Source organism: Musca vetustissima, unplaced genomic scaffold (assembly GCF_032173495.1).
Source record: "Musca vetustissima isolate MV318-11 ecotype Yass unplaced genomic scaffold, APGP_CSIRO_Mvet_v1 utg19267, whole genome shotgun sequence".
Taxonomy (NCBI): domain Eukaryota; kingdom Metazoa; phylum Arthropoda; class Insecta; order Diptera; family Muscidae; genus Musca; species Musca vetustissima.
Window position 1 is genome coordinate 48,624 of NW_026875507.1, and position 24,623 is coordinate 73,246.

General features: G+C 35.5%; 5 protein-coding genes across 5 annotated transcripts; 1 reads left to right on the forward strand and 4 right to left on the reverse strand.

Annotated features, from left to right (window-relative positions):
* Positions 1-511: 511 nt before the first annotated feature.
* On the reverse strand, positions 512-2,858 carry LOC133337995 (large ribosomal subunit protein mL62-like). The gene is made up of 4 exons (XM_061546184.1): positions 2,694-2,858; positions 2,442-2,627; positions 1,754-1,923; positions 512-605 (listed from the first exon to the last, which is right to left on the reverse strand). The coding sequence occupies exons 1-4, from the start codon at positions 2,856-2,858 to the stop codon at positions 512-514; spliced, it is 615 nt and encodes a 204-aa protein (XP_061402168.1).
* Positions 2,859-4,763: 1,905 nt separating this feature from the next.
* On the forward strand, positions 4,764-7,954 carry LOC133337987 (tRNA (guanine(26)-N(2))-dimethyltransferase). The gene is made up of 5 exons (XM_061546177.1): positions 4,764-4,797; positions 5,051-5,529; positions 5,613-6,159; positions 6,219-6,751; positions 7,762-7,954. The coding sequence occupies exons 1-5, from the start codon at positions 4,771-4,773 to the stop codon at positions 7,952-7,954; spliced, it is 1,779 nt and encodes a 592-aa protein (XP_061402161.1). The 5' UTR covers positions 4,764-4,770.
* A 137-nt stretch (positions 7,955-8,091) lies between these two features.
* On the reverse strand, positions 8,092-8,667 carry LOC133337988 (cilia- and flagella-associated protein 276). The gene is made up of 2 exons (XM_061546178.1): positions 8,277-8,667; positions 8,092-8,214 (listed from the first exon to the last, which is right to left on the reverse strand). Exons 1-2 carry the CDS (start codon positions 8,665-8,667, stop codon positions 8,093-8,095), a joined length of 513 nt encoding a protein of 170 aa, XP_061402162.1. The 3' UTR covers position 8,092.
* Positions 8,668-14,123: 5,456 nt separating this feature from the next.
* LOC133337989 (serine/arginine-rich splicing factor 2-like) lies at positions 14,124-16,060 on the reverse strand. Its single transcript, XM_061546179.1, has 3 exons — positions 15,986-16,060; positions 14,635-14,765; positions 14,124-14,529 (listed from the first exon to the last, which is right to left on the reverse strand). Exons 1-3 carry the CDS (start codon positions 16,058-16,060, stop codon positions 14,124-14,126), a joined length of 612 nt encoding a protein of 203 aa, XP_061402163.1.
* Positions 16,061-22,658: 6,598 nt separating this feature from the next.
* On the reverse strand, positions 22,659-24,623 carry LOC133337990 (serine/arginine-rich splicing factor 2-like). Its single transcript, XM_061546180.1, has 3 exons — positions 24,514-24,623; positions 24,192-24,322; positions 22,659-23,064 (listed from the first exon to the last, which is right to left on the reverse strand). Exons 1-3 carry the CDS (start codon positions 24,595-24,597, stop codon positions 22,659-22,661), a joined length of 621 nt encoding a protein of 206 aa, XP_061402164.1. The 5' UTR covers positions 24,598-24,623.

A 24,623-nucleotide genomic window follows, 5' to 3' on the forward strand; every position in this document is an offset into this window, starting at 1 on the left:
TATCGAACAAAAAATAAACAAAAGAGAACAACAACAATAATGAAAGAAAAACGCTTAAACTAACAATTAACAAAACATTTATTATAAATATTATTTTTTATTATAATTTTTGATATTTTTCCCAATATTTTCTGTTTTTGTTTAATTTTTCCTCTTTCCCCTTGTCCTTTCTTTCGTTCTGTGTATTTAGGGTAATTTGTTATTTGTTTAGCTAAAAAACACTTTTTGTTGTTTGATATGATTTTTTATAATAATAATGTTGTTAGTATAAAGAGAAAATTCTTCTTGTGTAAAACTTGGTTTTTTGTAACTACACCAAAAACAAAGAAACTACATAACCTATAAAGAAAAACAATAAATAAATGAAAAATGTACTTGATTTCCCTCAGGTGTTTTCAAAAATGAGAATATCTCGTTTTTTATTCTTATTTATTATTTTTTAATAACAACACATTTTTTTTAATGATAACAAAAATAATCGAAGAACTTATATACTGGGGTGTTAATTTTTTTATAAATCAGCTAATGATGGTCCTTGGCGATCAGCCTTGGTTTGTGATCTTTGGCGTTTTTGAAAGAGACGTTCACGGGCGGCTTTTTCTTGTCTGGAAAGGAAGAAAACAACATTGAAATTGTTCATTCAGCCAGGCTTAATTGAAAATTTCCTTTAAAAAAAATCACATACAGCCATGCTGAATTGAAAATTTCCTATAGAAATTTCTATTCAGCCATGTTGAATTAAAGGTTTCCTACAGAAATTCACATACAACCACACTAAATTGAAAATTTCCTACGGAAATTCACATTCAGCCAGGCTGAATTGAAAATTTCCTATAGAAATTCACATACAGCCATACTGAATTGAAAATTTCCTATAGAAATTTCTATTCAGCCAAGCTGAATTGAAAATTTCCTAAAAAAATCACATACAGCCATGCTGAATTGAAAATTTCCTATAGAAATTTCTATTCAGCCAAGCTGAATTAAAGGTTTCCTATAGAAATTCACATAGAACCACACTAAATTAAAAATTTCCTATAGAAATTTGTCACATTCAGCCAGTCTGAATTAAAAATTTCCTATAGAAATTCACATTCAGCCAGGCTGAATTAAAAATTTCCTATAGAAATTCACATTCAGCCAGGCTGAATTAAAAATTTCCTATAGAAATTCACATTCAGCCAGGCTGAATTAAAAATTTCCTATAGAAATTCACATTCAGCCAGGCTGAATTAAAAATTTCCTATAGAAATTCACATTCAGCCAGGCTGAATTAAAAATGTCCTATAGAAATTCACATTCAGCCAGGCTGAATTAAAAATTTCCTATAGAAATTCACATTCAGCCAGGCTGAATTAAAAATTTCCTATAGAAATTCACATTCAGCCAGGCTGAATTAAAAATTTCCTATAGAAATTCACATTCAGCCAGGCTGAATTAAAAATTTCCTATAGAAATTCACATTCAGCCAGGCTGAATTAAAAATTTCCTATAGAAATTCACATTCAGCCAGGCTGAATTAAAAATTTCCTATAGAAATTCACATTCAGCCAGGCTGAATTAAAAATTTCCTATAGAAATTCACATTCAGCAAGGCTGCATTAAAAATTTCCTATAGAAATTCACATTCAGCCAGGCTGAATTAAAATTTTCCTATAGAAATTCACATTCAGCCAGGCTGAATTGAAAGTTTCCTATAAAAATTTGTCACATACAGCCGATAGTAAAGGTAATTATTTACCCATTGCCTTACCTCTTACGCAGTTTTTCCAAAGTCTCTTCGGATGGTGGTGGAGCCTCAATTTCATATTCTCTAATAAGGGCACGTAATTTCTCCAAGGCATCGGCCAAATTCATTTGCTGGGAACGGGTCAAATCACTTTTGACAACATAGTAGCCTTCTTTGGTGATTTTATTTTGCAGCTGTACAAAAAAAGGAATAAACTTGAATTAGTTATATTAATAGGAACTAAAAAATATATATACGAATTCTATATGGATTGTTCTGAAATCTTTTAATTTATGGACTCTAATACTACATTCGAGTTTTTTGTCTGACTGTCAGTCCACGCATTTTTATTAACAAAGTACGGTCGCATTTATTATACGAATGAGATGAAATTCGTCACAGTTATTTGGTCTTTGGCCGATTCCATTTCCGATTTAAAATTGGAAATGGATTCACCGTTTAGATATAGGTCCATGTGTATTATGGTCCGACAGGGTGTCAATGGTCCAATGTTTTTCCGATTGAGACGAAATTTTACATAGCGTACCAAATTGAGCCCATAATGAAATCGGGTTCTGATTTAGATAAATATATATAGATAGGTCCATATCTCACGTATATATTATAAGAAAGAATGCTTCTGTCAGATAGATTTCAGAACAATACCAGTTGAAGTATAACTCGGATTTAAGATTATTATAATCATCCTTACCGAATTTAAAAGCTTTTGACGTGTTTTCTCTGGTATCCAATCGGCTTCGGACAATTTAAAACGTACATCAACTTTTGTATTGACCGTATTGACATGTTGACCACCCGGTCCCGAACTGCGACTGTAGGTAATTTCCAATTTATTTATTGGTATAAAACCGGAAAATTTCTCATCTTTATTGGCGGGCTGAAGATAAGCACAGATCATTAGATATAAAATTCCCACTCAAGAATTGTAAAATCGTCTACTTACCGGTGGCGGCGTGTACATTTGCAAACGACTGCCGGGATAGAGTTTGTCCAGCGACAAATCGCTTTTAAACGATAGATTTCTACCTAAAACGGCAGCTGAGGTATAGGTTTTTTGCATGTGGCCATGACTTAGCATGGATATAAAACTTTTGCAAATTTTATTCATGTTAGAAATCTGAAGAAAATCGCGACACAAAAACTCGTATTTCAATTTTTTCTAATAGTTCCCAAAAAAGTAGTGGTTAGATGGTTGGTTTTCGTAACACTTGATGTTAACAACAGCTGATTGTGAAACGTTTGACGTTTGAACACAATCAACGAGCCGCGGTAGTACCGTATGAAATATGAAAACTGATAAAAGTAAGCAGTATGTCAAAAATCAGTTTACACATGGATAATTATTAAACATTTTCAAATGTAAAAGCTCGAAATAAGAATAATTATATAATTTTTGATATTTATTTTTTATTTATCATAATTATACGTTGCACTTAATACAATTTGAGTCATCCAAATTAAAATGTAGTACAAAATAAAATAAATATGGCTGTTTCTTACTGATAGAACGTATATACATGTCATATTAGCAAGCTTGTGACAGAAGTCGAGCTTAAAAAAGATTTCAAGTCGCGTCGGTCTGATGCGCAGCTTCTTCCAATTTGAAAGACCATGTTCCTAAAAGTTGTCTTGCACTTAATCTTTCCGTCGAATTCGTGGACTTTCCCTATTGCGTGAACCATCTGTAGGCTTGTTTTTATATGCCTTTTGAGCTGAAGCATCTTAATCCATTCTCACAACATGACCTAGCCAACGTAGTCGCTGCAGCTGGATACGTCTGACTATGTCGATGTTCGAGAATAGATGGTACAATTCATGCTTCATTCGACGGTGATATTCACTGTGTATGCAGAACGGTCCATAGATATTTCGGAGAATTTTTCTCTGAAAGACTTCAAGAGTTGTCTCATCTGCTTGTGTAAGTAACCATGCTTCAGATCCATATAACAGTAGATCCCGCCCGACCATACTGAAGGCCTTGTTTCTAAACTGCTTACTTAGGACATTGTAGCATCTGTTGGCCAACGCTATTCTTCTCTCATCGGCACCTGCTGCTTTACTATTCTTCAGCCGATTGATTACTATTCTAACCTCATCCTGACTAGGTGGTATACACTCTATACCGTCATCTATTATTGGTTCTAGGGTATCCTCTTCACCGCTACTATTTGATACCAGAAGCTTTTCAAAATGCTCCTTCCAGATCCTCAACACGCTGTTTGTATCTGTCACCAGATTTCCTTCTTTATCTCTACAGGAGGTTGTGCCTGCACCATAGCCTTCGGTTAGGTGTTTTACTCACGCTCACGTTTTTCTTGTTCTTCCTTTTTTTGCATATACGTTACTCCTTTTCTCCCGATAATTCTCCATCGCATTAAATGTTGCTACTGTCTGCAGTGTTGCCCTATACGCTGCGTATTTGACATCAGTAGCATTACGACACTCCTGATCGTATCATGGGTTTCTTGATGGTGGTTTTTGGTACCCAAGTGTTGCTTTTGCTGCAGTTTGTAGGACGTGGGCAATTCTTTGCCATTGTGCTTCTAAAATGTTATCGGGACAAGAAGTGTTAAGTTAGGAAGAGCGCGGAGGAGTGTTTGGTTTTTTTTTCGTTGATTTTTCATAGAAAAAGTGGTTTCAGAATATTAGGTCTACATTTGCTAAATGCTTTGCAATAGGACTTTAAAATTGATTTTATTAATTTCTGTCCGCAATAAAACCACCACATTGTCGTGCAGGATCCTACTCATCCACGAAACATCAGGTAGCCCTTCGCAAAATAGATCAATACCCAAACTAAAATCAATTTAAAGTTCGATTTTGTCTGCCCTACTTTGAAGCGCCATACAGCTGACAATTTCAAACTGTTAAACTGCTTTATCGACCAACTATTGTTGAATGCATGACAACGTAGTTTGAAAAGCATTGTTTGAGGGAAACGTGGAATAGTTTGTTTTGATTTCGTTTCATAGCTTTAAAAATACAAAAAATATTGGTTTTTATAGAGAAAAAGAAAAAATATGGACACAGAAAATAATAATTCCAAGGTATATCGCTCAACAATGTGTATAACTTATTATAGAAGTGCGGGATAGGGGAACATAATAATTACAATGACCAGAGGGACAGAAAGACATTGCAAAGGATTCCCAGGGAACAATAAAAATATCTTGAGGAATTAATTAAACAACCGGAAAGGCTTAATTCCTTACCCTTCAGGAGTCATGCAAATAATATAATTTTTATTTATATTTTCTTAAAATTTACATAATTAATATCGTAAATGTATTTCTCTTGCAGACAACTATTAAGAATCCCATAAATAAAATAATACGTGAACGTTCCGCTGAAATTGTATCCGGTGGCAATGTCTTCTATAATCCAGTACAAGAATTTAATCGTGATCTGAGTATATCAGTACTCAACGTTTATTTCCAACAATTGCTTAAGGAGAGGTCGAGCATATCGAAAAAGAACAATAACAATAAAAAGGATAGCAATGGTAATGCGGATGATGTAAACAAAACCGTGGAGGGAGAGGAGAAGGAATCCCCTGCAAACAAGGTTTATAAGGCAGGCGAGAAATATGAAGATGGTTTACGTATTTTAGAAGCTTTATCGGCAACTGGGTTACGTAGTATTCGTTATGCCAAGGAAATTGCCGGCGTTAAAGAAATTATTGCCAATGATTTGTCCAAGCAGGCTGTCGAGGCGATAAGGGAAAATGTCAAACACAATCAAGTGGAACATCTGATAGAGCCAAGTCATGCTGATGCCATGTTAGTAGCCAAACATTTCATAAATATTTATTTAAAATATTTTTATTTTAAAAATTTTTTATTTATTTTTTTTTTTCTTGTAGGACCCTAATGTACCTTTCAACCACCAAGGAGAAACAATACGACTGCGTCGATCTGGATCCCTATGGTTGTCCAAATCGTTTCCTTGACGGTGCCATGCAATCAATTGTTGATGGTGGTCTATTGCTGGTCACTGCCACTGATATGGCCGTCTTGGCGGGAAATGCCCCCGAGGCATGTTACGTTAAATATGGCAGCGTACCATTGCGTATGAAATCATGCCACGAAATGGCATTACGCATACTCCTCCACTGCATTGAGACACATGCCAATCGTTATGGCAAATATATTGTACCTTTACTTAGCATTTCAGCTGATTTTTATGTTCGAGTTTTTGTACGCATCTTTAGCAGTCAAGCTAAATGTAAATTTAGTATGAGCAAACAATCGATGATATATCAATGTACGGGCTGTGATACATACACTTTGTACCCGTTGGGTACAATCAAACCAAATCCAACACCAAGTAATCCGAATCAAGTGAAATTTGGTATACCCACAGGACCGCCAGTTTCAGAGCATTGTGAACATTGTGGGCATAAACATCATGTGAGTTTTAACTGATATTTTAAATAATTTAAGAACTAATAAAAATAGCCTCATTTCAGTTGGGTGGTCCCATTTGGTCGGCGCCAATACACGACAAATCATTTGTCCAACAACTACTTAGTGCAATACAATCGTCACCCCTCGACGAACTGGGTACACAAAAACGTTTAGTTGGCATGTTGACGGTGGTCCTCGAAGAGCTGGAAGATGTCCCTCTCTACTATACATTGGATAAACTTTGTTGTGTCCTTAAATTGGAAATAGTTCCTATATTGAAGTTCCGTTCAGCTCTATTACATGCCGGTTATAAAGTGTCATTTTCTCATGCCTATAAAAATTCCATAAAAACAAATGCTCCCGCTGCCGTGTTGTGGGATATTTTAAGATGTTGGAATAAACGTCACCCCGTAAAGGAGGAACGTATGATTGATGGCACACCAATTAAGGCAATACTAAGTAAACCATGTACCAGAGATTATGAATTTGATAATATCCATCCCGAGGCAAATCCGAAAAGTAGAAAACAGGCACTGTCAAGATTCCAGGCGAATCCAACACCTCATTGGGGACCAGGCACGAGGGCTACAATAATGTAAGTTTCAAAAAAATTTGAAAATTTAATTTTTCATTTGGTCCTTTAAAAAAATATTTTTCAAAAATTCTTGGTGCTTGGAAAAATATCTTTAAGAAATTCTTTGTCCTTGTGATAAAAATTCTTTAAAAAATTCTTTGTCCTTGTGATAAAAATTCTTTAAAAAATTCTTGGTCCTTGGAAAAATATTCTGTAAAAAATCCACGCCTCATTTGGTTCTTGGAAAAATATTCTTTAAAAAATCCACGCCTCATTTGGTTCTTGGAAAAATATTCTTTAAAAAATCCACGCCTCATTTGGTTCTTGGAAAAATATTCTGTAAAAAATTCACGCCTCATTTGGTTCTTGGAAAAATATTCTTTAAAAAATCCACGCCTCATTTGGTTCTTGGAAAAATATTCTTTAAAAAATCCACGCCTCATTTGGTTCTTGGAAAAATATTCTGTAAAAAATTCACGCCTCATTTGGTTCTTGGAAAAATATTCTTTAAAAAATCCACGCCTCATTTGGTTCTTGGAAAAATATTCTTTAAAAAATCCACGCCTCATTTGGTTCTTGGAAAAATATTCTTTAAAAAATCCACGCCTCATTTGGTTCTTGGAAAAATATTCTTTAAAAAATCCACGCCTCATTTGGTTCTTGGAAAAATATTCTTTAAAAAATCCACGCCTCATTAGGTTCTTGGAAAAATATTCTTTAAAAAATCCACGCCTCATTTGGTTCTTGGGAAAATATTCTTTCAAAAATCCACGCCTCATTTAGTCCTTGGAAAAATATTCTTTTAAAAAACACGCTTCATTTGGTCCTTGGAAAAATATTCTTTAAACAATCCTTGGTCCTTTAAAAAATATTTTTAAAAATCCACAACTTGTGGATTTTTGATCCTTGAAAAAAATATTTTTAAAAATCCATGCCTTCTGTTCGTTCTTGAAAAAATTTTTTTAAAAATTGAAAATCCAAAAATAAATCCTTTAATTTAATTACATTTCTTTATTTCAATTTTTTTACAGGATTGGGGAGGATAAAATCGAAAAAAGCCATCGTAATCAGAATAAGAAACAAAAACATAAGGCACATGACACCAATAATGATGGCGGCAAAGGTCCTGAAGATGACGAAGAGGAGACACAGAAAAGTAAACAACCCAAAATTGAAACCACCACCAGCACCCCCAATACAGACGACTGTAAAATGGAGTCATGATAAAATAAATTTAAATATTTTTTCTAGAAATTTTACAAAAATGTTTTACTAAAGTATGAAATAATAAAAGAAAACGATTCCTGTTTTTCGATGACCACCAACATTTTCAAATATTTCTCTTCACCAATAGTTCTTGTTTTAATAACGGAAGAAATTGCCATCAGCCGGTTGACGAGAATATCCATTATTAACCAATTGCGTGTGCGGTCCGCTATTAATTAATTTGACACTGTGGGGTGATAGTTTCTCTTTGATGCCACCTGACAAAGAGGTAAACATTTTTTTTAACATTTCCAGTTACAGAAATTTTTCGATTACTCACCAATTTTCAATGGGTGGCCCATTTTATCGGGTTTTGGCAGTTTTATATCTTGAGTATTTCGCAACACACGAAATGTCTGTGGCATTTGACAGCATGTTTCCGTTTGCAAAACATAATCGACCAATTCGGGAAAATTCTCTCGCGAGTGAACATAGCGTGCTTGCAATTGAAAATCTAATGAATCCTTGGGTATCTGGGATGTGGCCACATAACGTTTACTGCTGCGTACCGATGACAGGGTTTGATGATAGAATAGCCGTTCGTAGGGTTTTAAATTGGAATACCATTCACCACGATTGGTGTCTACATTTGGTGGTGATGGTAGTGGACAAATGAAACGACCCTCTCTTTCCAGGTGGGGAGCGTAGGAATAGTTGCGTACCCTTATCATTTTACGGAATTTTTTTAGTTTTGGAAAATTTAGGTCTGAAGAAATTAACTTTTTTTTTGTTGAGAAGACAAATATTTTCTATTTGTTAATGGAAAATAACAACAACCTGCAACAAATGTTGCTTGGTTACAACAAAGTAGCACATGTTGCTAGGAGGATTATAATTAACAAATATAAATCCACGACTTTGATAGACCGTGAAAAAATATTCGTTAAAAAATCCACGCATTTCAAGATCCAGAAAAAAATATTCTTTAAAAAATCCACACCTTTGGTAAACCCTGAAAAAAAAATCTTTTAAAAATTCACGTCTTTGGTAGACCCTGAAAAAAATATTCTTTAAAAACTCCACCCCATTGCTGCTTACTTAACTTATTTAGCTGGCTTGTTACATAAGCCAAGCTTAAAAACGATTTCCAAGCGCGTCGGTCTTATGCGCATCTCCTCCACGTTCCAAGATGTTGTCTTCGACTTGGTCTTTTCAACTAATTCGTGGCCTTTCCCTTCTGCGTGAACCATCAGTAGATTCGCTTTTGTATGCCTTTTGGGCTGGGGCATTCTCATTCATTCGCACAACATGGCCTAGCCACCGTGGTCGCTGCAGCTTAATACGACTATGTCGATGTCCGCATATGAATTGTAAAGCTCGTGGCTCATTCGACGCCGATATTCACCGTCGACGCAGATCGGCTCGTAGATCTTTCGGAGAATTTTTCCTTCAAACACCCCAAGAGCTACCTCATCTGCTTGCGCAAGTACCCATGCTTCAGATCCATATAACAGCACGGGTAGTATCAGCGTCTTGCAGTGTGAGTTTGGTCTGGCGGGAGGTGACCTTGTTTCTAAACTGCTTACTTAGACCATAGTTGCATCTGTTGGCCTTCACAATCCTTCTCCGAATTCGAATTTATTTATGGCGTTTTATTTGTCCGCCATTCGTGTTATTTATGGCGGTAACAAGGTATATAAAATCTTTGACTCGATGCTGCAGTTTTCAAATTCACAGTTGGTCCAAGTCTACTGGACGTCGTTGCACGTTGATATCATCAACTTGGTCTTCTCGCCGTTTACTGCCAGACCCACTTTGGCAGACTACTTCTCAATTTGTTCAAAGGTGGCTGTTACCGCTCGCAATGTTCAATCCATTATATCGATGTATTCGGCGTAGGCACGTAACATGTGTTCTTTAGTGTACAGAATACCATTTCTGTTCACCTTTGCGTCTCGTATGACCTTTTCCAACAGGATGTTAAACAGGTCACACGACAAAGTGTCACCTTGTCTGAATCCTCGTTCGGTATTGAAGGACTCCGATAGGTCCTTTCTGACTTAAACGTCTGATCTTGTGCCACTTAATAACCGTATTCATTTTGCATGAATACAGAATGCAGACATGGCTTTAAACACCTCTGAACGGATAGCGCTGGCTTTATAGTCGACGAATAGATGGAATGTGTCGATGTGTTTTTCGTCGGTTTGTTCCAGGATTTGGCGCAGAGTGAAAATCTGGTCAATGGTGGATTTACCAGGTCTAAAGCCGCATTGGTATGGTCCAAAAATGTCATTGACCATTGGCTTCAATTGTGTATATCGAGATGTTTAAATCTGATGCTGGTAACTACCGTGTTTCATGCACCTCATGCCGTTGTCGGATGTTCCTTCATGAAGGCTAAATTTTCCGACGGTGGGGCCAAAAATATTTTCCCTTCCGATTTTTGCATTAAAATCTCTGTTTCTGCTGTTTCTAGGCGCTCGTAAAATATGTCTTATGTCTGTTTATCTTTGTCCTCGGTCGGAGCATGGGCGCAAATAAGACTGATGTAGAACTTCGCTTTTATGCGGATTATAGCAATTCGCTCATCTACTAGAGTGAATCTGGAGCCAAATCCGCAGCCAAATCCATGTCTCGTTTCATGGCAGCTATAATACAGTGCGTAATCGTCTGATTTACTTACACCTATTTTTTATAGTTCTTATGGGTGAACTCGCGGTACATTTCAGCTCACTATTTCAACGGGTGATGAAAATAGCTACCCCAGGTGATACCGCGGGGAGGTCAGTGTCCAGAATTAGATGAAAGAGGGACCAAGATAAGACTGAAAAAATATTCTTTAAAAAATCCACATCTTCTGTAGACCCTGAAAAACCCACTAAGGTTTCTTAAAAAAATCCCAAATAATAAAAACTCATTTAAATTTCCTGGTTAATTTCTTTATTTCAAAACTAATTAATTTTTGTTTTATAAAAAGTTAAATGATTTTTTTTTTCTATATTTTTTTTTGTTCCTCCACTTCCCTGAAAAAAATCATAAAATTGATTAATAAAATTTCATTTACACATACCTTGAGAGTTCTGCGAGCCGGGTAGAGACCAATTTGCCACAAAAAATCACCAGTCGCCATCATCATAAAACCTGGACCACCTGTCATATATGTTTACATATGTATGTATGTTTTTTGAAGAAAAAATTTTGGAAATCGATCGAGAGAATGGAATCATCTCCACCACACACCGAAAAAAACGAACACCGCCGCTGTCGCCAATTACAAGGAAAATACTGATTGACACTGCATATTTTGAAGTTATGTGAATTAATTTACAGATTGACTGGCGGTTTTGTCGTCGTTGGCTGAAAACTCAGGAAGCCTGCCACCAAAAGTGCTCTTGTAAAAACTCGGCAAATTGTCTAGCTCTAAATATCAAATGCAATTGAAAATACACCACACGCCAGAAGATACCGACGACGACACATTTTCTGCCATTATATAGACCAGTTTTTTTTTCTTTTTTGTACGATGAAACGCACGAAACTAAATTAAGATCGTCAGCTAAATGCGCGTCAATTCGAATTCAGCCACTATCAGTCAGCCAAATCAACAGTTTGTTATAATGCCGCCGCCAACGCCTTTTTTGTAATTTTGAAAAATGGTTGGAGGAATTACAGCATTAAACTCGGAAACCGTAATTGAAGAATCTCAAAAGACGAATAAACGGCAAACCACCACCACCTACTAAAACTGCTGATGCTGACTACATTTCTGGACAAGAAGAAGATATTGGCTGGTGAGATGATTTGTTGTACAACAGCGCGCACGCACACACCCACCACCACCAGGCCGCCACGCAGAGATGTCACCAATTCTTATTGAATGATCGATCTAAGAGTGACTTGGCAGCAACAGCCGACCACCATAAACAATATTTGTTCGTTCGTGATTGGCCCTAGATGAAAAGATGGCAGCATCACACAATGTGGCCGAAAAATAGGAAGAAACAGCAGCCAGCCGGTAGATCAGCAGCTTTAGGTGATAGGTCTATATAAAAGCATGCTCAGCAGCAGTAGTAAAACGCCATACAATAAAACCGCTTGCTCGTCGCACACCCACCATAATTATTTCTGGTTAACTCCCACACACCAAACAATCATTACACTCCTCTTCACTTCACCTTCTCCTGCTTCTTTATCTCCTATACTCTTATATATTTCAGAATTTACATATTTTTTCAATCATTCACCTGCCTTGTCTTTCCTGTCTGCTCATTTCTTGCATTCTCTGCTCTGCTTAAAAGAACAGCCAACAAACCGCTTTTTATTATAGTTTGGCCTGTATTGTATATAAAATTTTGGAAAATTATTAAAATTGCAAAAAAACACATAAAAAAGAGATTAGAAAACAACAAATAGGTAGATAATTGAATGGAAACAAAAAATGAATATATATTTTTTTAAAATATAAAATAGAATATTTTTTTGGTTGGTTTCATCCCTCCATTCTCTTTGTAGAGACCTAATCAAAATCCTCAAGGTGGATGGATTATATAGTGTGTTTTTTCACTCATACAAGTAGCAGTATAATATTTTTTATTATTAGTAAAACGTGTGTGTATTTTCTTTTTGTTTTTGTATTACAACTAATAAAAGCTACTACTAATATTAACCTAAAATAAAAAAGAAACCTAACCATAAAGGAACAAAAAATTTAAACAAATCGAAACACTGTGGATTAATGTATGACCAACTCAAAATATAGCTTTTAAATTAATGATTTGTTTTTTTGATTTGATTTTGTTTTCAAATAATTGCAAAAAAAATTGATTTCGTATGATTTTTTGTATGTATATATTTGTATGATGAAATTTATTTATATTAGTTGCATTATTATATGTTATAATATTAAATGTTTTAAAACACTAGGTATTATGTCATTTGGAAATATCAATTTCATCCCATTAAAAAAAATGCAGGATGAAATTTTGTTAAAAAATATTTGTTTTGACATTGGATTTGGTTGTTGTTGGGGGATGATGGAGGATTGAATGAATTACATGAGAATATATAATACCAATCAATTGTTTAATTAATTATTAATGATGAAAAAAGAATTAAATTAAATTCACAGAAAAAAATGTTAAAAAAATGGTTTTGATTTCTTTTTGAATAAAATGTACCTTATAATATGTTATTCTTTACAATATTATATCTTCTGATTTTTCTCTAATGTTAAAGAAAATCATTTACTTTTAGTTTACTTTTTTTGTTTTAGTTCTAATATATTTTTTTAAAAACAAATTAGGCTTTGTTTTTCTTTCTGAATTACTATTTCGTTACCGTAATTAAAATTAAAAAAATGTTTTGTGTGTGTGTGTTTTTTTTTCTCAAAATTTAAAGGATTTGTTTTGTTATACCTGCTGATACAACAGCAACGCAACATATTTTAAATGTGGAGGTTAAAATGGGTATTAGAAAGTTGAGTTGTCTCTCCAGCAAGCAACAGCCGCCAATTGAATTTTCTGTATGATGAGGTTAAGGGGGATATCTGAAAGAAATAAATATACACCAATGTTAATAAGGTATGGATAGATATCAATCAAAAGACCTATGGTCTCTATACAGACCAATTGATTTTTATAAAGACTACTTAAATATAAGCGACGCGTTGATTTGAAATATTTTCTTTTTAAAATTTTTGAAAATTAACTTTCTTATAAAATATTCTAAACAAATTTTAGTAAGGTTCATCGTGGATTATCGATTACAAAACAGGTTCCTCTGAATAGACTAAAATACCGCCAATTTTTCAAGAACATAAATACTACTACCTAAGTATTTATATTTACATTTTAAATAAAAGGGTATCTAATCCTAGTTTATTGTAAAAATTTTCAAAGACATGTGGTCTCTATACAGACCAATTGGTTTTTATAAAGTCCTGTGGTCTCTATACAAACAAATTGGTTTTTATAAAGACCTGTGGTCTCTATACAGACCAATTGGTTTTTATAAAGACCTGTGGTCTCTATACAGACCAATCTCTTTAGTATAGCAATTCTCCATAGCACTCACCTTCATATCTTTGCACTGTTTGCACACATTTGTTTTTCTTGTGCCATTGTGTCATTTTCTCTGTATATAGGTGTATGTGTGGGTGTTTTTGTATTTATACTGCTGCGACTTCTTATGTCGATCTACTACGTGAACGTGACAAGCTACGTCCTCGATCGCCAATACCACCCAAACCGGCACCAGATAGCCCGTTACGGCTACCACTACGGCTGAGGGAACGTCTTACCGGACTGCGTGAAAACTTGTTACGTCTGACGGGTGATCGACTTTGTGGCGAACGAGAACGTGAATATGAACGACGACGTGGGCTACGTGAACGACGACGTACTGGTGAACGTGAACGGCGACGACCGCCACCACTACCACCGCCTCCACGACGGCCGCCATTGCGGCGATTGTTATTGCTGGGTGATGTGGGACGGCCATAACGTGCCATTTGAACACGCAACTCCCTGCCGTCAAATTTGCGACCGTCCATGGCTTCCAAAGCCTCTTCGGCATCGCGTTTGTCATAGAATCTGTAATAGACATTGGGGGAGTTAATTTAATAAATTGTTTGAAAGGTATTAAAATGTTTGCTTGTCTTTCGTGTCATTTCGATTTCTTGTGGATACTCAACTTACCTAACAAAGGCGAAGCCGCGGCTTTCACGAGTATAACGATCGCGTGGTATATAAATGTCACCAACATCACCACATCGTTCAAAGACACGTCGTAAATCTTCTGGCGTGGTACGATATGGTAAATTATCAACCTAAAATTGAGAGAAAAAATAATTAAAATAATAAATAATATAAATAAATAATAAATCATTTTTTGCAGAGGCATTTTTAACAAAGGCAGAAATAATTTGCGATATAATGGGCCTGACGGTAACAGCCACCTTTGAACAAATTGAGGAGGAGTCTGCCAAAGTAGGCCTGACAGTAAACGGCGAGAAGACCAAGCTGATGGTATATCAACGCGCAAGACGTCCAGTATACTCGGACGTCTTCGAGGTAGTTAAAGATTTTATATACCTTGGTACCGCCATAAGTAATACGAATGACATCAGTTTTGAAATTCGGAGAAGGATTGTGATGACCAACAGATGCTACTATGGTCTAAGTAAGCAGTTTAGAAACAAGGCCATCTCCCGCCAGACCAAGCTCGCACTCTACAAGACGCTGATACTACCAGTGCAGTTATATGGATCTGAAGCATTGGTACTTGCGCAAGTAAATGCAGCAGCAGGCGTTTGAAAGAAAATTTCTCCTAAAGATCAACAGGCCGATCTGCGTCGACGGTGAATATCGGCGTCGAATGAACCACGAGCCAGCTAAGTAATTTTTACCATGAGGATATATTTTTCCTTGTGCGACGCACTCGATTAGCCGGCCAAAATACATCTCCATTAAGTGGGGATATGAAATGGTTGTCTCAAACCGATTGGGATATACAATCATGCAAACCGGGGTTTGGACCAAAAAAGATAAAACCCAAATTCGCACCATTTCGGAAAGCTCAATATGTAGTCTATCGTTTGGGACATGATTTGCGATATACTATAATGGACTCTTGTTGTTCGACGTTTAGGTGGTTATCAATATTTATTGACTATACCTCCCAAACGCCCCCACTTAATGAAATTTATATAAATCTGTTCGGTAATACCGGCTACCCATACCCCACGTTTCCACGACAGAGGGGTCTACGATCCGAAATGTCCCTAGACTTACTGGGCCAACGTCTGTCACCTCAGTCCATTGTCTAAAAGCAATAGGGCTGCTACAACAACAACAACCCATACCCCAACTTCTGGGTCACACAACCGCATAACCGGATGTGTCCTCCAAGTGAAAAATATAGCTCCATATAATTGGCATAGAAGCTTTCTTTGTGTTGAGTAAATAAATAATTGGGGGAAAACACCCACCTCTGAAAAAAATCTGATCGTTCTTACAAAAAATGGAGTTAAGCCAAAATTAGCGTTACCTTTAAGGAAATCATTCCATCTATACGTGGTGGTGCACGTCCTCCATTGCTGTTTCCACTCATTCTGCTGCTCATACAAATTTGACACGGAAATTAATTTGGAAATCTTCTTCTGATGTGGTATCCTCCTCCTCTCACTAATAAAATATAGCCGTGGCCGCGCGGTCTTTGACCACTTTATATTTAATATGGCGGATGTGTGACAGCTGCAGAGAACAATTAACTACGCCACGAAATGCCCTACAAAACTCCACCAAAAAACACGTCCACACGGCAAGAAAATCAAATACAAATGAACGAATTCTCTCAAAATTCTCTCTCTCTACTAGGGATATGCAAGTCGATTTATGTTCAACAACGTTAGAATGGTGTAGTTCATACAGGAGGGAACTAGTTCATTGAAATGTGTTTTAGTGAATAGATTAAATGAACAGACCCATTACAAACAGCGTATTTAAACGGCATTTACATTACATTTTGCACGGTTAACCGACTTTATGTGGATTAATTTGACAAATAGCCAATTGAATTGACAATTGAAACCCCACTGTGGATTTATGGAATTATTTAAATAGATTAAGATTATTTATACTGGTTTTGAGATTATTTTTAATGATAATTGTGTACATATACACACAAAGGCACTCAATTGTTAAAAAATATATTTTTATTAACAAATTAAAGTACATTCACTTGGTACTGGTTCTTGTAAATGTCAAATAAATTCCATTGTAAATCCCCATGGTACTATTATAAAAGGTAACAGCAAATCCCAGCTGATTTGATTCCAACGTAATACTAGTGTCAATATGAATTTGACAAATTATGTTTTTAAAAATCACCCAACAGGAAAATTGGGAACACATACAATTTGAAATTGTTCTTTTTTAAATGTGCTCCTGTATTCAATTTACTCAATCTGCCTGCTGGGAAAGTTTGAGGAAGCAAATCATTCTTCAAGGAATAACTCGCTATTCCCAGCATTTTCATATGTGTTACACATATATATGGCAATGGCTCAATTATAGGAAAGATGTGGAAGCAATAGAAATATAAATTTGATAGATTTTCATTCATGTTTTTCAATTTTTATTTTGAGGATTCGAAAATATTTCATTTTCAAAATAAAAATAATATGATGATAATTTGTTTGTTTACATTTTTCTGTCAAATGTGTTGACACTAGTAGAACTTACAACAACAAATTTCCATGTGGTTGTTGTATCGTTTTTTGTACAACAACACTTGCTGTTACCTTCTATTATTATACCATGGTAAATCCCTTTTAAAATGGAAAAAATTATAGTACATTTACATTGACTGGATCGCCCAAAATTAATTTATATGCCGTTTTACAGGTGCTTTCGAATTTACGAAATCCACTTGATTTGAAAAGTCAATTCCATGGCTAATACTTACTTACTTAGCTGGTTTATGATAGAATATTCGTTCTATAAGCCGAGCTTAAAAACGATTTCCAGGCGCGTCGGTATTCGGCAATGTTATCTTTCACTTGATCTTTCCATCTAATTCGATGCCATCAGCTGGTTCGCTTTTATAAGCCTTTTGAGGTGGGGCATCTTCATCCATTCTCACAACATGACCTAGCCAACGTAGTCACTGCATCTCTATACGTCTAACAATGCCGTTGTTTGAGAATAGCTGGTACAACTCATTGTTCATTCGACGGCTATATTCACCGTCAACGCAGATCGTCCAATAGATTTTTCGGAGAATTTTTCTTTCAAACTCTCCGAGAGCTGCGTAATACGCATGCAAATGAGGCATGCGCATTGCGTAAGTACCCATGCTTTCGATCCATATGACAGCAAGGGTAGCATCAGCGTCTTGTAGAGTGCGAGTTTGATCTGGCGGGAGGTGGCCTTTTTTCTAAACTGCTTACTTAGACCATAGTAGCATCTGTTGGCTATAACTATTTGATATCATTAGTTTTATTTATGGCGGTACTAAGGTATATAAAATCTTTGACTACCTCGAAGCTGTAGTTTTCAAGTTCCACAGTTGTTCCGAATCTTCTCGCCGTTTACTGCCAGGCCCATTTTGGCAGACTCCTCAATTTGTTCAAAGGTGACTGTTACCGCTCTCAATGTTCTACCCATTACGCCGATGTCATCGGCGTAGCCGAGTAACATGTGTTGTGTGGTGTACGGAGTACCATTTCTGTTCACCTTTGGCTCTCGTATGTCCTTTTCCAGCAGGTTGTTAAAAAGGTCACACGACAAATTGTCACCTTATCTGAATCCTTGTTCGGTATTAAAGGGCTCCGACTTTAACTGCTGATCTTGTTATCGTGCATAGCTGAATTAATTTTCCATGGCGTATAAGTTTAAAAATCCACTGGATTTATGGCTAGTATTAAAATACCGATTTTGTAGAAAATTTTGCAGGTTCTGTAATTGAATACTGGTCTCACTTTCAAAACAAAAGATGCCATCAGGTGTGAAATATTGCATGCCGTTAAGTTGATAAGCCAGTGCTTCGAAGGCAAGGAAGAACGAATGGCGACCAAAAGTCTAAGAAGGCAACCAGTGCCTTCTTAGGCGACCAAGAACCCAACACAATTAGCGAAAAGAAATTAACTCAGATTAGGAAACATCTAAAGGTCGTGAGGGTGAAGTACGCACGTAAGTATCCTTAAAAGGCCAATAGGTAAACCCGCTATTCGAAATAATTCCTACATCGCGTACTGGGACTATCCCTCCTGTCATTACGTTCAGCAAGTTGGTGACTTAAGGTACCCAGAGTACAGAAGCAAAAGTCTCAAACATATCCGAGTCAGAAGGTAGGAAAAGTGTTCGTAACACCAAAACGGCGAACGATTTATTCCACCTTAGAGGGAACACCTTTTGGTAGTCGTTAATAAATTATTGTTCAAAAAATCCCCGTCTGTGATAATCCTTAAAAAAAGGATTATTAAAAAAATTTACGCACGGACCTGCTGGTCCTCAAAAAAATATTCTATAAAAATGCACGCACGGTTTTGCTGGTCCTAAAAAAGTATCCAAAGAATGAACGTACTACTCACATGGTCCTGAAAAAATATTCTGTAAAAATCCAAAACCCTGAAAAAATATTTTTTAACCCTTTCAGTGTCAAAAAAATTTTTGTCGGAATAAAAATCTAAAATTTTGTACTTAAAATTATATAAAAGCATAGAGTTTAGAAAAAAAACAATTTTCATTTTAAACCTCGGACAGTTTTGTCTGTTTTTCAGCAAAAACAAAATCATGTTAACGGTACATAGGGGATAACCGAAAAATAGCAAAGAGAGAATTTTTAAATGTCGAATATATTCAACAAAAACACTGAAAGGGTTAAAAATCCACGCCTAATATAGACCCTGAAAATATTCTTTAACAAATCCACGCTATTGTTAGACCCTGAAAAATATTTTAAAAAATTCACGCCTTTGGTAGGTTCTAAAAAAATGGTCTTTAACAAATCCATGCTCCTATGAACCCCGAAATATATTCTTAATACCCCGAATAACTTTTTTTTTTTAAATCCTATACCAAATCTGTTCTCCCAAATAATAAAAACACACATTTATATTTCCTGGTTAATTTCTTTTTATTTCAAAACTAATTAATTTTTGTTTCATAAAAAAATTAAACGATTTTTTTTCATTTTCTTTTGTTCGTCCTCTTCCCTAGAAAAAATCATATAATTGATTAATAAAATATCATTTATACATACCTTAAGAGTTCTGCGAGCCGGGTAGAGATCAGTTTGCCACAAAAAAATCTCCAATCGCCATCACCATAAAACCTGGACCACCTGTCATATATATTTACATTTGTATGTTTTTTGAAGAAAAAATATTGAATCGATCGAGAGAATGGAATCATCACCACCACACACCAAAAAGGAAAACGCAGCATTAAAACGAACACCGCCGCTGCCGCCAATTACAAGGAAAATACTGATTGACTCTGCATATTTTGAAGTTGAATGAATTAATTTACAGATAGACTGGGGGTTTGTCGTCGTTGACTGAAAACTCAGGAAGCCTGCCACCAAAAGTGTTCTTGTAAAAAAGTCGGCAAATTGTCTAGCTCTAAATATCAATGCAATTGAAAATACACCACCACAGGAAGATACCGACGACGACGCTACATTTTCTGCCATTATATAGACCAGCTTTTTTGTACGATGAAACGCACGAAATTAAATTAAGGTCGCCAGCTAAATGTGCGTGTCAACTCGAATCAGCCGCCATCAGCTAAATCAGCAGTTTGTTATAATGCCGCCGCCGCCAACGCCTTTTTTGTATTTATGAAAAATGGTTGGAGGAACTGCTGCAGCATTAAACTCGAAAACCGCGATTGAAGAATCTCAAAAGACGAATAAACGGCAAACCACCACCTACTTAAATTGCTGCTGCTGACTACATTTCTGCACAAGATATTGGCTGGTGAGATGATTTGTTGTACTGCAGCGCGCACGCACACACCCACCACCACCAGGCCGCCACTCTGAGATGTCACCACAATTCTTATTGAATGATCGATCTAAGAGTGACTTGGCAGCAACAGCATTTAGAGGCCGGCCACCATAAACAATATTTGTTCGTTCGTGATTGGCCTTAGATGAAGATGGCAGCATCACACAAAGTGGCCGAAAATTAGGAAGTAAACAGCAGCCAGCCGGTAGATCAGCAGATTTAGGTGATAGGTCTATATAAAAGCAGGCTCCGCAGCAAAACGCCAAACCAAAAAACCGCTTGCTCGCTCGCCGCACACCCATCACACACAACACCATAATTATTTCTGGTTAACTCCCATACACCAAAACATTATTACACTCCTCTCCACTTCACCTTCTTCTCCTTCTTTAACTCCTATACTCTTATATATTTCACATTTTACATTTTTTTGATTCATTCATTCGCCTGCCTTGCCTGTCTGTCTGCTCATTTCTTGATCTCTGCTCTGCTTAAAAGAACAGCCAACATAAACCGCTTTTTATTATAGCATTGCCTGTATTGTATATAAAATTTTTGGAAAATTATTAAAATTGTAAAAAGCACATAAAAACAAAAAAAAGATTTTTGTTGTGACACAACAACAGTAGTAAGTAGTATACAGTGTAAATAAAAACAGAAAAAAGGAAAAATATTAAATAAAATATAATTTTTTTATATGAAATAGAATATTTTTTGTTTGTTTCATCCTTTCTATTATCTTTTTAAGATACCTAATCAAAATCCTTACGGTGGATGAATGATATGGTGTTTTTTTTGTCACTCATACAAGTAGCATTACAATATTTTTTTATTAGTTAAACTTGTGTGTATTTTCTTTTCTTGTTTTGTATTACAACTAATAAAAGCTACTACTACTAATATTAACCTAAACAAAAAAAGAAACCTAACAATAAAGGAAAAAAATTTAAACAAATCGAGAAACTCTGCGGGTTAATGCATGACAAACTCAAAATATGGCCTTTGAATTAATGATTTACAAAAAATAGATTAATTTCAACATTGATTCGATTTTGTTTTCAATAATTGCAATAATTTGTATGATTTTTGTATGTATATGTATATATATTTGTTGTACGATGAAAATTTTGAGACTACATTTATATTGGTTGCATTATTATTATTAAGTGTTATAATATTATTTTTAAAACACTAGTATGGTTAATTTTAAGAAATATCAATTTCATCATCCCATAGCAAAAAATTGCAGAATGAGAATTTTCGTTAAAAACGTTTTGTGGAATTTTGGATGGTTGGAGAAGAATTGAATGAATTACATGAGAATATATAATACCAATCAATTGTTTGTTGTATGATTGAAAAATGAATGATTAATAATTATGAAAAATAAAAAATTAAATTAAATTCAAAATTTTTTTGAATAAAATGTAATTTATACTATGTTCTTTTCTTCTTCACAATATTATATCTTCTTATTTTTTCTCTAAAGTTAAAGAAAATCATTTTCTTTTAGTTTACTTTTTTTGTATTAGTTCTAAGATTTTTTTAAAAACAAATTAGGCTTTGTTTTTTTCTGTATTACTATTTTTTTTACCGTATGTTTAAAATTAAAAATGTTTTGTGTTTTTTTTTTCTAAATTTAAAATATTTGTTTTTGTTATACCTGCTGATACAACAGCAACGCAACATATTTTAGATGTGGAGTTAAAAAAGTTGTTGGAAATCTCCCCATCAGCAAACAGCCGCCAAATGAAGTTTCTGTATGATGAGATTAAGGGATACCTGGAAGAAAATAAATACATAGATAAAAACAATTGTAAAAAAGTCATTGATTAATCTTCATAAAAATTAATCAACCGAATAAGACCCTTTTTTAATTTAAACTTTAACTTTAAACTGACCAATTGGACTTTATAAAGACCTGTAGTCTCTATACAGACCAACTGGTCTTCATAAAGACCTATCGTCTTTATAAAGACCAACTGATCTTCATAAAGACCTATGGTCTCTATACAGACCAATTGGTCTTTATAAAATCCATTTAGTATAGCAATTCTCCACAGCACTCACCTTCATAGTTTTGCACGGTTTGCACAAATTTGTTTGTTTTTCATGTGCCATCGTGCATTGTAGTTTTCATCTTTTTTTCTGTTACTCTATGTATATATGTATGTGTGTGTTTGTTTATATGTATACTGTTGCGACTTCTTATGTTGATCTACTACGTGAACGTGATAAACTACGTCCTCGATCGCCAATACCACCCAAACCGGCACCAGATAACCCATTACGGCTACCACTACGGCTGAGGGAACGTCTCACCGGACTGCGTGAAAACTTGTTACGTCTGACGGGTGATCGACTTTGTGGCGAACGAGAACGTGAATATGAACGACGACGTGGGCTACGTGAACGACGTCGCACTGGTGAACGTGAACGGCGACGACCGCCACCACCACCACCGCCTCCACGACGACCGCCATTGCGGCGATTATTATTGCTGGGTGATGTGGGACGGCCATAACGTGCCATTTGAACACGCAACTCCCTGCCGTCTAATTTGCGACCGTCCATAGCTTCCAAAGCCTCTTCGGCATCACGTTTGTCATAGAATCTGTAAGTGAAAGGGAGAGTTCATTTAATTGTTTTAATAGTTTACTATTAAAAAAATAAATAAATAAAAAGAAGTGTTGCTTTCGTACGTAGGTCATCTAGTAATAGTTTGGTAGACAACAGTTGCAAATTGAAAACAATTATTTTAGCACTTTCCTGCATATGTAATCATTACTGGGTTTTTATAAAAGATCACAATTAAAGGCAGATGGTGCAAATTTAAATGAGGCTTCTATATATTTTAAGTGAAAACAACAAAACGTAATGATAAACAAAGAAAAGGGTCGTTATTTGTTTTTAACCTGCACGTATTCCAAATACCTAAAATCGATCGGGGCACTTTGTATAAAATGGGATAAAATACATATATGGAAGCTATATCTAAATCTGAATCGCAATTCAATTCTTAATCGGACAAACTCCGGGTATTTGGTGCACATTTTGTATGAAATCGGACAAAGATACATATGTAAGCTCTGTCTACATTTTGCAGGGTTTATCCTTGTGATTCAAATAAATTGGCTGTGCCGCCAATAATTAGGATAATAAATGTAAACTTCATATTGTTTATAAATATACATTGATCGGTAGATAGGATGAACGTACCGGCAAATGGACTCAAAAAGAGATTCGTAACTGTGGTGGGTCTATTACGTTTCATTCTGTACATTGCTATGGTCATTGCCCTGTACTATGTACTGCCCTATACCATAGTGTGGTTTAGTGTATAAAATCACCCATTGATTAGGCGTATGTACCCCAACCATACGGTATAAAGAATTGCAGTATCCAACCTAATTATATAAAAATTTTTTGATTTGAATTTGAAATATTTGCATTAAATTAAACAAACCCAAAACATGGTACATTATCTTGGATGATGATGCCCTCCAATAATCAATTTTTTTGCTGTTTATCTCGCATTTTGTATGTATGTATGCATGTGTGTGGGGTGGTTAATAGGTATACACACACAAAATTCGGTGGAAAAAATCAAACCGCACCAAACGTCAACATTCTTATTCAATAATAATACAAAAATATGTTTTAGAAACCCTTTTCAATTCTAATAAAAAAATTAAAAACAACTTAAAGCATATGGTTTTTTCGTTGGATACACAAACTTACCTAACAAAGGCGAAGCCCCGGCTTTCACGAGTATAACGATCGCGTGGTATATAAATGTCACCAACATCACCACATCGTTCAAAGACACGTCGTAAATCTTCTGGTGTGGTACGATATGTTAAATTATCAACCTAAAATTGAGAGGAGAAAAGGAAATGTTTAACTTTTTGTTTTCAAATTTTGCCACCATTCATATTCATTCAATGTGAAAAACCGCAGCAATTTGCATTTTTTTGTTGTATCAGAAAGAACCGCCGCCATCTTGTTTTTACCACACCAAGAAGGCGTCGTCATCATCATCAAATAAATTGATAACAATTACCTTTAAAGAAATCATTCCATCTATACGTGGTGGTGGACGTCCTCCATTGCTGTTTCCACTCATTCTGCTGCTGCGACTAGTCATACAAATTTAACACCAAAATTAGTTTG

Bases quoted from the DNA above. Each gene is read 5' to 3' on its own strand.
- LOC133337988 (XM_061546178.1), bottom strand. From the start codon at position 8,667: ATGATAAGGGTACGCAACTATTCCTACGCTCCCCACCTGGAAAGAGAG. The intron at 8,215-8,276 runs GTGAGTAATCGA...CCTCTTTGTCAG, and splicing joins GGGCCACCCATTGAAAATTG to GTGGCATCAAAGAGAAACTA.
- LOC133337995 (XM_061546184.1), bottom strand. From the start codon at position 2,858: ATGAATAAAATTTGCAAAAGTTTTATATCCATGCTAAGTCATGGCCAC. The intron at 2,628-2,693 runs GTAAGTAGACGA...GCTTATCTTCAG, and splicing joins AAATGTACACGCCGCCACCG to CCCGCCAATAAAGATGAGAA. The intron at 606-1,753 runs GTAAGGCAATGG...CTTCCTTTCCAG, and splicing joins TTGGAAAAACTGCGTAAGAG to ACAAGAAAAAGCCGCCCGTG.
- LOC133337987 (XM_061546177.1), top strand. From the start codon at position 4,771: ATGGACACAGAAAATAATAATTCCAAG. The intron at 4,798-5,050 runs GTATATCGCTCA...TTTCTCTTGCAG, and splicing joins CAGAAAATAATAATTCCAAG to ACAACTATTAAGAATCCCAT. The intron at 6,160-6,218 runs GTGAGTTTTAAC...GCCTCATTTCAG, and splicing joins ATTGTGGGCATAAACATCAT to TTGGGTGGTCCCATTTGGTC.
- LOC133337989 (XM_061546179.1), bottom strand. From the start codon at position 16,060: ATGAGCAGCAGAATGAGTGGAAACAGCAATGGAGGACGTGCACCACCA. The intron at 14,766-15,985 runs GTAACGCTAATT...TCTCAATTTTAG, and splicing joins ATGGAATGATTTCCTTAAAG to GTTGATAATTTACCATATCG. The intron at 14,530-14,634 runs GTAAGTTGAGTA...TGTCTATTACAG, and splicing joins CGCGGCTTCGCCTTTGTTAG to ATTCTATGACAAACGCGATG.
- LOC133337990 (XM_061546180.1), bottom strand. From the start codon at position 24,597: ATGACTAGTCGCAGCAGCAGAATGAGTGGAAACAGCAATGGAGGACGT. The intron at 24,323-24,513 runs GTAATTGTTATC...TCTCAATTTTAG, and splicing joins ATGGAATGATTTCTTTAAAG to GTTGATAATTTAACATATCG. The intron at 23,065-24,191 runs GTAAGTTTGTGT...TTTCACTTACAG, and splicing joins CGGGGCTTCGCCTTTGTTAG to ATTCTATGACAAACGTGATG.